General features: G+C 33.3%; 1 protein-coding gene across 1 annotated transcript in view; it reads left to right on the forward strand.

Moving 5' to 3' along the window:
- Window positions 1-1,177: 1,177 nt before the first annotated feature.
- The window catches only part of LOC123540051 (uncharacterized), a 106,697-nt gene continuing 93,790 nt past the window's right edge, over window positions 1,178-14,084 (forward strand). Inside the window, exons 1-2 of the mRNA XM_053527481.1 lie at window positions 1,178-1,245; window positions 2,568-2,581. Coding sequence (XP_053383456.1) covers window positions 1,178-1,245; window positions 2,568-2,581 — 82 coding nt within the window. The remainder of the gene's footprint in view (window positions 1,246-2,567; window positions 2,582-14,084) is intronic.

Consider the following 14,084-nt stretch of genomic DNA (forward strand, 5'->3'; position numbering starts at 1 on the left):
AAATTGTTCAGTTTTTTAAGGCAATGAACTGTCTGAAAGTGTGGCCCCTTATGTAGCCCTTGAAGCCCTTTTCCCTGTCGCACGTGCAGATATAGCTGTACTGACAATGTGTGCCCAGCTACTTATCTCAGGGTCGTGGGTTCGAGTTCTCTGTCTGCCCATATGTTTTTTTTCTGTTTTATCTGAAAACTTCAGAACCGGACCAGTGTTCATTCATTCAACGGACAATTGAAGGGGCTTGTGTAATTTAAAATTGATATTTGACGTAAATAAAGTACAAATAAAAGTAATATAGATACAAATACATTACACTGAATTAGAAACATGGTCTTAAGTGAATTTGAACCCATGGTAACGTTCGTATAGAGCTTTATTGGCTACAACCTGGTGTATTAGGTAGGCCTACCTATTAGACATTCCTTGAAATAACAAATTCCTTCAACTCCTTATTGTATTTGTAACTTGTATCGCTATATGTTTTCAGTGTAAGGATGGCATCTTGTATCGCTATATGTTTTCAGTGTAAGGATGGCATCTTGTATCGCTATATTTTTTCAATGTAAGGATGGCATCTTGTATCGCTATATTTTTTCAATGTAAGGATGGCATCTTGTATCGCTATATGTTTTCAATGTAAGGATGGCATCAGTAACAGTTACTACTGATTGTTCAGAATTCTGGAGATCGAACACGCTACCATTTGCCTCGCAGTTTGATATTGACTAGCTTGTGTTCTATTGAACTTTATGTAAAAATATTTATGAATTAGTACTAAACTGTTCATATACGTAACGTTGTTATAATGTTAAAAGTTTTCAAAGAGATGTTTAGAAGAATGTTATGAGTTCATATTTACAAACTTTCAAATTATTTATTTCAGTGAAAATAACAGTAACTCAAGACGCAGCACGGTTCAAACTGGTCGAGCAATGAATACCCTATCAGGTTATTGTTTATTACTGTTTTTAGACCATAACAATCTGATTCATAAAAAGCAAAGTTTGTACGAATGCGGGATACTTCAGATTTTATGTTTCTCCCCAAACTTGGGAGGAACAAAGTTCCTGGTCTCAAATGTAATTGTACAAATTGTTAGGCCGATTAGAAAACAAATGCGCAAAGTGCACTTTTCAAAAGGATTAAAAAGTATTTTTCTTGTTATAGTCTGAAGGAAAAAATGGTCACAAAGCTGGAGTTGGATAAAGCAGTAACTTTACACAAAGACGCAAATAACGCCGGGTTGAGGTATGTTGCCGTTTTGAAGGATGAATACTCAAGTCAGATATACATAATTGTAATTTCGGATTTGGTACATTTGACATGTATAAATTGGAAACAAAATCCTTTTAGTGACAAAGTCCGTGAAAGGCTGTTATGAAAACCCTTTCTTTGACCATGCAACACAGTCAATTCGAACAAGAAACGAGCTTTGGTCCCACAGCTGTACAGAAACCACACACTGACAGGTTTTATACGCATTTTTTTTAAATATGTTGACTTTACTGCATGTTGACAATGAAAACATAATCAGCATGTTTAGGCTTAAACAGTTCCTTGTTTCCGGCAAGATGCTCAAAAAATATGATAGGCAGGTCGGATTTTTTTTTATTTCTTTTTATTTTCTTATATTTTTTATTAAGGGAAACTTTTCGGTAATTATTTTTGTGTCAAAAACTGAATATAAAAAGGGGTTTTTATCTGTAGAGCATTAATAAGTTGATTTCTAACATCACTGGCCATGTTTAAAGCATAAAAAATTGAAATACTGCAGCTTTTTTTTAAAAAAGTTGAAATAAAAACCCCCCATGGCCATAATTGTAAAACATTTAGGATCGTGCCAAAAATTTAGGGTAGGTCGGGATACCAGAGCTAGAAACAGTTTTTAAACCTTAGCTTGGCTGTAATGGCAAGTTTGACAGTAATTAAAACATAATTATGTCTTTCAAAGCGACTTCGTTTTCCGGATATTTCTGTCATTTCCAACGAGGACTGTTGACCAAGTTTGTGTATTTGCCGTGGCATATATGTATAGACTAATGGCTTCATTTTCTTTTTGATGGAGCAATAGTAGACCCGTCAGCCCATTAGTTCGTTCCTGCATATTTTCTTAAAATGACTGTTTCTGCGTCACTTAAAAGAAGTTAATTACATTTAACTCATTGAAAAGGTACAATGTATAAAATAAATATATCACTAAATCATAAACAAATAAAGCTGGGAGTGAGGGTTTTTTCACACTTGCGACAGGTAATACAGTACATATTATAGGTAATATGGGACAGGTTCATCAGTATCCATCTCGGCTATATATATTTGCATCAAAATTTAGTTTTCTGAAAACTATTTTACTAATGATAAGTGGCAGACGATGAATATATTCTGAGTATATGTAAAATATTCGCTCTACGTTTCCCTGAAATTTCACATGATTCCTGTTATTTTTCTCGCACTGGTAAACGGATTTTTGCCGCCCTACTCAATTTTGTTCAGTGTTAAAATACACGTAACTTATGATTTCTTTAGACTATCAAACTTATTCGCATTATATTATATCGTTATGATTGCAGATCTCTTCCATATGGTAAATCGCTCCGAGAACATGAGTTACTAGTATCTTATATGACGTCACAAACCTGTTTCAAAAAAAAGAAGAAATCAGAATATTCGTCACATCCAGAAAGTTTCCATGGAATGAATAGCACCAAAGAATATTGGAAGGAAAGATTTAGTAGACTCAGTCTCCGGATTTAGTTTGCAAATCCGGAATTTTCGCAAACTCAGCTACCTTTTATCTTTGACTTTTTTGTGATCTTTTGACACCTAACAATAGTTCGGGTCTCATAGAGAAGTAATTGGTGATTTCCTTTCAAATATCTCAAACAACGAACTCTTGGGACGGCTTCAAAGTTGGTCCTCCCATGGGAGTATTTTTTTCTCCCGCGGGGTTTTCGCTATCCCATGGGAGGTCCAATCGGAGGTTTCTCCCACTTTAAGAATTGCGGGAGAAATACCCCATTGGGTTTTAACAAAATTTCTGAAATTCATTATTTATCGCTGGTAAGTATTTCTTAGTATTTTATGTTGTGTTGTTTCTATATTAGACCTGAAAATAAGCGTTCTGAAAATCTCCCACTGGAGGTTTCCTCCCACATGTGATACTAGCGAACTCCAGTGGGAGAGTTCACCTGCGGGAGAATTTCTCCTGTTTTGAAAATGGGGTTATTCTCCTGTTTTTAAAATGGGGTTATTCCTCCATTTATTCTTACTTTCATATATAGAATCAGTTCTTAGTAGTTTACGCAACAATTTGCACTTGCAACTGATTTTCTTAAAATAACAATAATAATAACAACAACAAGTTAACAGTAATAATAATAATAATAAATAAATAAATAAATAATAATAACAACAACAATGATAATAATAATAACAAGAGCTCTAAATGTTTATTTTCGTGTAAAGAAGAGATCTCATCTCAATTAAATGTATGCTAGCTATCTTCTATTAGAGGTAATAAATATGTTAACGCGCACCGAAATAGCCTGCGGGCGGGTTTTACGGCTTCTGCAGGAATTCACCCGTGACGTTTTTCTCCTGTTACCTGTATGGTCATAATTAAGATTTGCATTAGTGGTCCTTTATGTCAGATTGTTTCTACGATTTTGCTGAAAACTTTGTGCAGCCGCATCGTTTTATCTAACTGAATTTAGCGGGTATTTTGGCAGTCAGCTCTTAATTTTCAGTCTGCTTTTCAAGCTTGAATCTTGTTTCATTCAGGCCTGCTGTTTTTTTTTTCTTTGCTTTTCCTTTTTTAAAATAGATTAGCTTTGATTTCTATTTTTATATTTTAATATTCTATTTTTACATCAGTATATTGTACTGTTAATGAAAAATACTTTTGTAGTTTGTTTGTTAGCTTTACATGTTCATTTCCAAAGAAAACTTAATTAAACAGACCTAACATTAACAATTGTATAAAAACTAATACTGTACCATAAACATTAATCATTAAATGATTTTCAATGAGCAAATAAGTTACGTTTACGGTATTATTATTCTTTGCTGGCTTATTTTGATTTCGTACAAATGTGCAGCTGATAGATTAGCTTATTGTGTATTTTTTTCACCATGTTATAAATATTCGCAATTACATGATATTGCACTTTTAAACGATCAGGCAATGTCCTTGACACATCCTTGAATTTTAATCAATATAAAAATCAGCAAGTGACCAAAATACTGTAACTGAATATATAAAAGATAAATGTTTTCGAAAAATAGTTTTCCTTTGATATTCTTTTACTTCGGTGACCTTACAAACTATAAGATAAAAACAATGAAATAAATATAAATGTCTATTTTTCAAAATTTATTTGTCCGTTTCCGTTTCTAGGTCTACGAGAGGTATATGTCGCAATTAAACTGATTGCTAGTTTTCTTTGTATTATTTTCGGTTTAATCCCGTTTTTCAACATTATTTGATATAAGTAACGACAGGCAAAATATTGTCAATAGGTCAGTGCTCATCAGAGATGGTGCACTGTGACACATTTACGGCAGGAAGCAAACGGCTAACCCATTGATCGAATTACTGACTCAAAATCCACACCTGCCTTATCGGAGCGGCTAAATATGAGAGGGGTGAGCAGCTACATCTACGAAGATACAAATCACACATTAATCAGTAGATCGCATTTATACGGAATTCCGTTAGGGTCATCGCCTTTGAATGTGTTCATCTGAAACGCGATACTCGATAGTACGATGATGAAAACGCGAAATAACGAAACTACGACAACGAAAACGCGACAACACGATGTTAAATACGCGATACTACGATAAGGAAAACGTAATAATACGATAGTACGATAATGATAATGTGATATAATGTCGTGTCGCGTTTTTACCATTGCACTGTCGCGTTTTCGTTATCATAGTATCGTTATTTCGCGTTATCATCATCATACTGTCGCGTTATTACCTTCGTATTGTTGTGTTAACACCATCGTACTGTCGCATAATCATTATGGCATCATCGCCTTCCGGTGCGCATGTGCATGCTCAAAATTACAAGATTAGAAGTTATGCTTTTAGAACTACAGTTCCCACCCTCAAGATAGGGCGATATGCAGATTCGAACCCGGGTCCTCATGTATGAAAATCATGATTTTTATTGATGATCTCCACTAGCTACAGGTGCCAGTTAGCCAAAAGCAACATAACTAACTATTCATTTTGTATTGGCAACTAAATAGACATTTACAGAGAATGAATTTAAGGAGGCGAACACCTTCAAAAGGCTTTAAAAATATAATTTGACTGCATTTCTCACTCCTGTAAAATCATGAATAAAATTTCTGATTAAAGGATATTAACTCTATCCCTTTCGGTTGTTAACCGCTTTACTTTTTATTTTACTGCTTCACATTCATCAAAACAGAATATGTGTGCAGCACAAAAAAAAAAACGAGACAAGTCAACGCCGCGAACAACTATTTATTTATTTATTTCATTTACAATAGTATTATTTATCAAGTTAAAATGGGACCGGGTATCAGATGAGCAGATAATTATTTACTATTGATTTAATATAATCTGTTTTCATTTCAACATAATTTATTTCCTTTTCAATCACAGTCGGAACTTAGTTTCTTGAAAGGAATATGAGCCGGAAACTTTAAATACGTCAAAATCTTTTATTTCTCTTTAGATAATTATCTTTCACTTGCGCAGTGACTGTGGGATATTACGTAATGAGCGTTCCTTACCTAGTGATCATACGACACCAGGCCGACTGTGTAGCACCGACCAATATACGACGTAATAAAATATAACATCACGGCAAATAGAATATTTCGCTTTCTAAATCCTGTCTTATTTACACAACCTTACGTTTATGTTTTCAACGTATTCAGAATTTTTTAAAACATACCAATAAACTAAAGTTTAATTTCATTACTCCGATAACAAGAAAAACTATATATCATATATCTTAACTTATATTATGCTGGACACGGCTGATTCTGCCTTTGTGACCAGTGTAGATCACGATCAGCCTGCACACCAGTGCAGTTTGATCAAGATCTGCACTGTTCGCAGTTCAGTCAGCGTTCCCTTGTAACAGTGAATAGTACCGTCCAAATTGAAATTGGGACAAGTTTATTATAGCAATTTAGCATAGTAAGGGTAAAACTGTATATTTCAACATTTTGAGAGGCTTAAAATTGAGTTGACCTCCTTTTGAATATTGTTACTCTTTTTATGAAAAAATAAGTTCACGGAGTACATAGGGACGGGAGAGTAGAGGTCGAGGGTAGGCAGAGAAGAAACAGTCAGTTACATCGAGTTACCTGAAACAATGCCTACAGAATGTTTGCTTTGCATTTCATGCATTCACATTTACAAACAGAAACTGACTTTTTTTCGGTCAGCTATGTTTTGATGTATTTTGTGAATATGTGTTTCATTCTGCAAACTGTTCTCCTTGAATATGGAAATTATTTTTAATAATTCATGATACACAGTGAGTAAATAAATCATAAAAACGGCAACATTACTATTTTACTATATACTAAAGATATAACATCTCCAAGCGTTTGACGCCGTAAATAATTCCAGAATCGCTTAAAGGCAAAGAAAATCTCCTATATAAGTGCCCCCCCCCCCCACCCACCCCCCAAATACCAGACTTTTTAATCCCCAATATTCAAGATCCTGTCTGGTCCAGTCTGATAAGGGTCCATAAAACCCCTGTAGCCTTGACATGTAGCCTAATTATTGTCAGAGAATCATAAAATGTAATATTTACAGCTGTCTCATCAACATTTAGATTGTAGAAAACATAATTAAACGATATTGGTTCAACGCCAATAAAACACAGCTTGATCCGTTATATTATACCACTCCCATTCATTTGCACAAAGTTAAAAGGGTCCTCTATTTCAGCCAATCAGATACAAGGGAGAAAGATAAGTCACACCTACAGGCATGACGTAATATATAAAATAGACCCTCTTATACTTGTGCGTTGTTTCAACAATAAAAGAATATTCTTTTTGACAGAAATTTTTCGAAATGAGCTTGTTTATTGTCTAGGTTATGTTGTCGGTAAGTAAATTTATATAGAATAATGCGGCAATTATAAATATAAGAATAAACATCAAATATTATGTAATATTTATCCAGAGAATTATTGAAATATTTGAGCGAAATGTGTTTTGGTAGTACCAAGACGAAATTGTCATATTAGAATGGATCAGATATGCAAAATTTGGGAAAATATTAAAAATTAATTTATTATATCAAAATACCCGGAGTAATATTTTGTTGCTCATGTTATGTTGGTATTATTATATCCAGCTTTCCTTAAGGAAAAAAAAGGAAAGAAAAGAAACAGTTATACGTTTTAACACAAATACTGCGGTCAGATTATTTAAAGATATATACAAGTGTGTCAGAAGTTTATTGCTTTTAAATTGTTTGGATCCTTGCTTATTTTTCTAAAGTCCGTCTGTTATAGAAGTGCTTATTGCGAACATACTTAAGAAGGGAGGGTCGTTATTTAATTTCCGCAAAAATGTAAATTTAACTGGTGTTTCGGTGTCGTTCTTCATTTCGTTCCTTGAATTATAAAAAAGAAACATAAATTAAATGGCAGTTATAACGAACTTTCAAGATGTAAAACCTGATTCGTTGTAAAATATATAAAATTTCCCGTTATTTTTACAAAGACCACCAGAATATACATTGACTAAAATTGTTTCGTGAAGTACTTTGCATAAGAGGGACGTTAATATATGCTCTAACTAGCGTTGGGTGTGCTTTTATTATTATTATTATTATTATTATTATTCTCAGTCTCAATTCCTACAAGACCAACGTACAAACTCGCGATTTACTATGCAAGTTATATTCACTCTCTAGCAGCTTGTCCCAGGTATTTCGTTCGTATGAGATAACTTCTGAAACTACTCAAATATTTATCATTCTTCAAAATATATGCTATAATATGAGCAAAGAAAATATACAGACAAAAATGATAATAAAAGAACAAGAGCGGTAAGAGAGTGTCTGATCGGTGGCAAGATTAGTGAAATAAATTTATTACATAACATTATTGTATTATTTTTATTTAGTAATTTACTGATATACAACGGGTGACTTTAATATCAGGCATATAACGTTCACTGTTCTAAACAGAATGATTTTCGTCTTTACTGCCACAGGACCAAACTTGAATTCTGAAGAGTATGAATTAAAAAAAAATGTGGAATTTCCCGAAAAATATTAATCAGTAAAGTCTGCAAAAGCAAATAGAATTTGAATTTCGCTCCATGGTATTCAAATATAAAGAAAATATAAAAAATAATATGAATCAAGGCACTGCCTCAATCGGACTTAAAGGTAGATTTTGTAATAAAAAAAATACCCCATGCTTACTGAGTGCAAGTCATTGCGGTTCGGACAAGTATGTTGGACGCTTATTACGCACAAGGAAAAAAGCGTATTCTTCCAAAAATCCGAAGTCAGACCTCTGTGCACGTGTCGGAAAGAGAACATTTTCTTAATCCTTCGCTAAGTATATCTCATTCGGCAGATATCGTATGTTTACTTTAAGGTTTCGAGCCCCGCCAAGTCATACCAAAGGACGTAAATGGCACCAGTAGTATCCTTGCTTGGCCACAGGCATTAAAGGCATAGACTGGCCCTCTCTATAACAACCCTCTTGGCGGTGGATTCAAATCAGAATAGGAGTCGAGAGTGATTAATGTAAGTTGTACAACTTGTTTACAATTGACCAAAATAAATTGTATAAACCCTAAATGCTAATCACCTGTGGTAATCAAAATAAAATAAATACAAAAAAAAAAAACAACAACAAAAAAAACAAAACAACAACACACATTTTAAAACTATGAAAAGAAAATATACGATCGAAATTTCCAAACAGTTTAACTTCTTTTTCATATTTGACAGAGTGTTAGCGAAAATATTGCATCTGAAGTCAACACTATGAGAAATATTTCAATTTAAACTGATTAAAAACAAACAAACATTCCATATACCGTACTCATAATTAGATAAGAGTCATAAAGAGACTTAAAACCTAATCTATCATGTGACATAACATTAATAAAAATTTGCCATATTATAGCCCATCTAACACCATGCCCGAATTGCAACGATCCGTCAGATCATAAACCCCCGCTGTCACGACGTAGTACCTTAAAATTGGATTATCGATGAACATACAGCTCTGATTACGGAACTTTATTCAGGTTTTGGGTAGTTTTTAACCGTTTGTTGCATATTTATTATACATGTATTTTGATAAACTTTAAAACGAACAGAAATCGAGAAACAGGTTAAAAAAGTACAGAACAGACATTGTATTATATTTAACTTTAACATTTACAGTTTATCGTTGTTGTGCATTTTTTTAACCCGTTAAATGTGATTTGCGTTCGATTATCTTAATATTCGGCCCCAACTTCGTCTGTCCGTATGTTTTTGACGAAATAAAATTTTAGGTTAAATGCTAAATATCCATAATAAGTATGCAAGGAAACCCTACTCGTCGTTTCGTATTTGTGCTCAGAGGCAAATATGCGGGAAATTGCTGGTTCAGCCATTTAGCGAAAACATTTTTAATTTTTCATTTTTAGCTTTATTAATGATTTTATGTTTTTTAAATTACACATTGAAATCACGGGCTTCACGATAAAAGTGGTTTTCCTACGAATATTACGATCGAAACGAATCAAGAATATAGCCTTGTTTTTTAGGAATAAAATATGTTTAAAACCAAGTAATAGTCAAAACTATTGCCCGAGCACCATTAGATCAGAAAGAAAGATTCAAATTGTTAATGTTTGAACTATAGACGTCAATAACACAAACTAGCACCGACGATATATGCAAGAGTCATGTTGTAATCTATTTGGTTTACAAGTAGTACATAAACAAGAGTGCTTGTAGGGCAAAAAGTACTACCCGACATATTTTATTATGCGAAAATAATTTGTCCTCTAAAACCATTAAAAAATGAGCACTCTGAATTCATAACTTACATATAACCAAAAATATATTGTGAAGAATGTATTTAACCGTTGCAGCTCTATGAAATAATGCAGACATTTACAAATAAATATCTATAATTTTCACCAACATGTTAGCAGCCCCGGGTGCAAGGATTTGTTTGCTGGAGGGGGGGCGTGGCAAGCTGGGGTGGGTTCGGGAGGGCTATCCCCTCCCGATTGTGAAATTTTTTTAATATGGCACATGAATATATGCATTTTCCTGCTACCCGTACAACCGTTAAGAATGCATGAATGTATAATATATTAAGGAAAAGTCTAACTTTTTAATAATTTCATCAAGCCTTTTCAATGAATGTATGATGTGGTACAGTCACGTGTATGGACTTATTATCATAGATACCCAGTTAAAAAAATGTTGAAGTTTTAGATGATTATTAATAGACTACCTCCTATACTATGATGATTTTTTCCCACATTTTTATGATTTCATTAGTGAACTGAGCCAGTCTATATACTAGTCCAATATTCCAATTTTTAACATCAGTCCCTCTTAGAAAAATCCCTAGAATAGACTGGCTTTTGTCTCTAGAACATAAAAAAGAAAAAAAAATATCATAGAAATATCGTAATTATCATCTATGGTCTATCTAATATTAAGGGTAACCTATTTGCAAAATGGCCAAATGTTTTTTTAGATTCCCAACAAAACAAACGAAAGTATTATAGCAATTTTACTAATTACATCACAGATTTTCAAATGACAATGAACTCTTAACTGTAACCAAAGATCTATAAAAAATATATAGATTGTTATTTTATACTTCTTGACTGTACAAACGAATAACACAACAGCACATATTAAATGATATTTTATGATGAAAGCCCCTCATAAGAAACGAGTTTTAGATGCGTTTTGGTAGATTTACTGAGAAACTACTTTTAAAACTAAGAGAGTTTTTAAGAAAGGTTACTGACCCAAAAGAGTAAAATAGATACATAGTTACAAATTCAAAATTGTTGTAAAAAATAAAAAGATAGATAAATATCTATAAATTTAATAATTTGGGGAATTGTGGCCTTAATGTAAAAACAAAATACAACATGCATAATGTTTCAATTTTCATATTCAACTTATATGATTTACTTAACAAAACCAACATTTAAATGATCATTTTATAACACTTCCAAGAGTAAAAAACAGAATAGTTTTCTCCACACCAATCAAGGTACCGATCAACGAATCAATGAAGCATGCACTTTTATCTGTGACAAAAATGCCCTGGGCTAATTTCCACTACCGGAACACGGTTTTATGGCTTCTTAGCCTGTATTGCTGTCCAAAAGCAATCCAGTTGCGTGGTGTTATAAATTGTTAATTGAGGGCCCAAATAAATAAAAATCGTAAACTAGCCGACCAGCTGGGGGTGGGGGGGCCCTGGCCACCACCTGGGAACACGTGCCGTTTTAGAAATGGACATGGTTGAAACCAATCACCAAAGTGTTAGAGGTTGCATTAATGATACTTGTAAAGCTTCTATTTTTCTGCCCCGCCATGTTTAGTTGATTCGTTATGCTTAGAAAGAATATTTAATACAATACACACTGAATATACATGAATATTTTACATGTATATGTATTTTTAAAGAAAAATGATATCTGTGTCAAAATGGTAATTCCATAATAATAGAATCATAGCAATCATTGTAACTTCGTGTAATAATGTTGTAGCTGTTAAAATTGCACGTTTTTTTCCTTCTTTTTTTTTTTTTGCTCTTCAAGTAAAATCTTTCTCCATTTGAAGTACATACCTCTAAGGTATTTCTTAAGGAAAGATGAAAAAAATAATTAAGATTTAACGCAAAACTCCTGGCGTAACACTTTTCATCATCCTTATGTTTGAACACTCGAAGTCTGCGAGAATTTATAATTCTATTTCATTAAGCGTGGCTAGGTGTTTCCATTTACGCATTTTCTTTCACTTTTAAACACCCTACATTTTTATTATATTTATGGTAACGGGGTTTTTCGACGGCTTCATGTCATTTTCTTTATAGAGTTAAATGAAAGTTATTTTGCCGTTAAACTGTTAAAAGTTAGCTTTGTGAATTAAAAATAGTCAATGCTCAAATCATCATGATTTCAAGATGAAATCTATAAATCTGATTAATTTTGTTTGGTTGGATAAACAAAAAACGTTGGTGCTCTGTGGCGGCAATTGTAACGCAAACAAGTCTTGGGCGTTTTCTGAGTCATTTAATTCATTCTTTTCGGCGGTAATCAATATAAGAGAATCCACAAAAATAAATAAACAAACTCATTTTGGTTATAGTGGAGCAGCTTAGTGAGCAAATCTAAGGAAATACTTTCACTTGATGATACAAGTATGAAATTTACACTAAATGTATATCACATGGCCCAGATCAAAATGAACAGGGCCACTCTAAAAATCATCCATTTTCATGGAATGGCCGCCAAATTTCAAAAAATGGCTGCCAGAAATTGAGCCTTTTTCATATAATCAGATCTGTAATTTTTAAAAATATCATTTTTGGGATATAACATTTTTTCCTATCAATTGTTCGAATAAGCTGATAGTTTTTATTTTTAAGTTGCTTTTTTCCAAATATCACCCATTTAGAGAATATCGCCATCTTTAAAATGACCCCATACATTTAAATAACGTTCTTATCACGCCAAGTTTGAGTATCTATCCTTCAGTGCTATAACCATCGACTATTGATTAAATCCTGTTACCAGATTAAACCTAAAAGCATATCTATAATATATTGGCCTGAAGACTAATATTGTTAATATGGACGTCCTCTTCTTTTCAGTTCTCGTCCTCTGTCTCTATCCTTCATTACTTGGCTTTGTTTTCCACTGAGAAACATTCTCAAAATCATGGCAATACGGAACCATTGCGATATCAGCTAAACAAAATCTTAATAATATGATGTGTGTAATGATTCCTATAGAATGAACTACAAACAAACAAGCATACACTGAAGAGTTCATAATGTCATTTAACTCAGCATGGGGTGCATGTGACAACTTTAACACGTGTAACGAATCTACCAAATGACACTTTGATCCACCCTCATATGGTGAACTAAGTGTTTTTCCGAAATAGACGATTGTGCCAATCCAGAGAAAAGCCGAGCAAGAAAACGTGCTTCAGTCCCCCGGATGGTGTACAGATCGCACAGGAGTTACATGTCCCTGATGAACAATCCGTTCTAGGGTAGAATAACACAGAAAAAAACGAAAAAAAAAGAATCGTATCCAAACATCAAAATGTTAAAATATAAATTGAATGCGGTAAAAGGATATCCCTCGCCTTCCGAATTATAATAGTAACATACTTGTGTTATCATACGAATTTGAATATATCATTGTAATTTAATATCTTGCTTTTGTTTATTTCTTATTTCAAACTCTTTATAATGTCAAAAAGAGTTTTAATTAGTAGGCCCACCTAAATCATGGAAACGTGTAACTATTTAGTTCGTGCACGAAACAAGACTTACCTAATTGTGATGAATACCCCCAACATCAGCTTATTGTCAGAGAAACAGGGTCTAATGAAACTATAGATACATTGCCTTTGTATATTGTACAGGGAGAAAATGTACAAAACGCACAAAAAATGTTGTGCAAAACATGTATAGATCTCCAAAACTTTCACTGCGTGCCTACAAAAGAAGAAAGTAGGCAAGATCAAGGTCACTGAAATCAGTTTTGACAGAGTGATCAAAACTGTACAAGTGGTCGAATTTTAGGCAATATCTTAAAAAATAAGAATTAATCAGTAGTCATGTCATGTCAATGGCGCCACGTAATCTGCTTTTAAGCTTGTCCTTTGGCATTTTCGGTATATGCGCTCCAAACCACAAATCAAATCAACCGCAATATTTTCGTTTATGCGTGTTGGAAGACTTGGGTTTCCAGCCTTTTTTTATTTTATTATATCACCAAGGGGTCATCAAAAAGTTAAACTAACATGTAATTATTTACAAAAAAAAAAAATTCCAGTGTAAACTCCTT

This window comes from Mercenaria mercenaria, chromosome 16 (genome assembly GCF_021730395.1).
Source record: "Mercenaria mercenaria strain notata chromosome 16, MADL_Memer_1, whole genome shotgun sequence".
Lineage (NCBI taxonomy): Eukaryota > Metazoa > Mollusca > Bivalvia > Venerida > Veneridae > Mercenaria > Mercenaria mercenaria.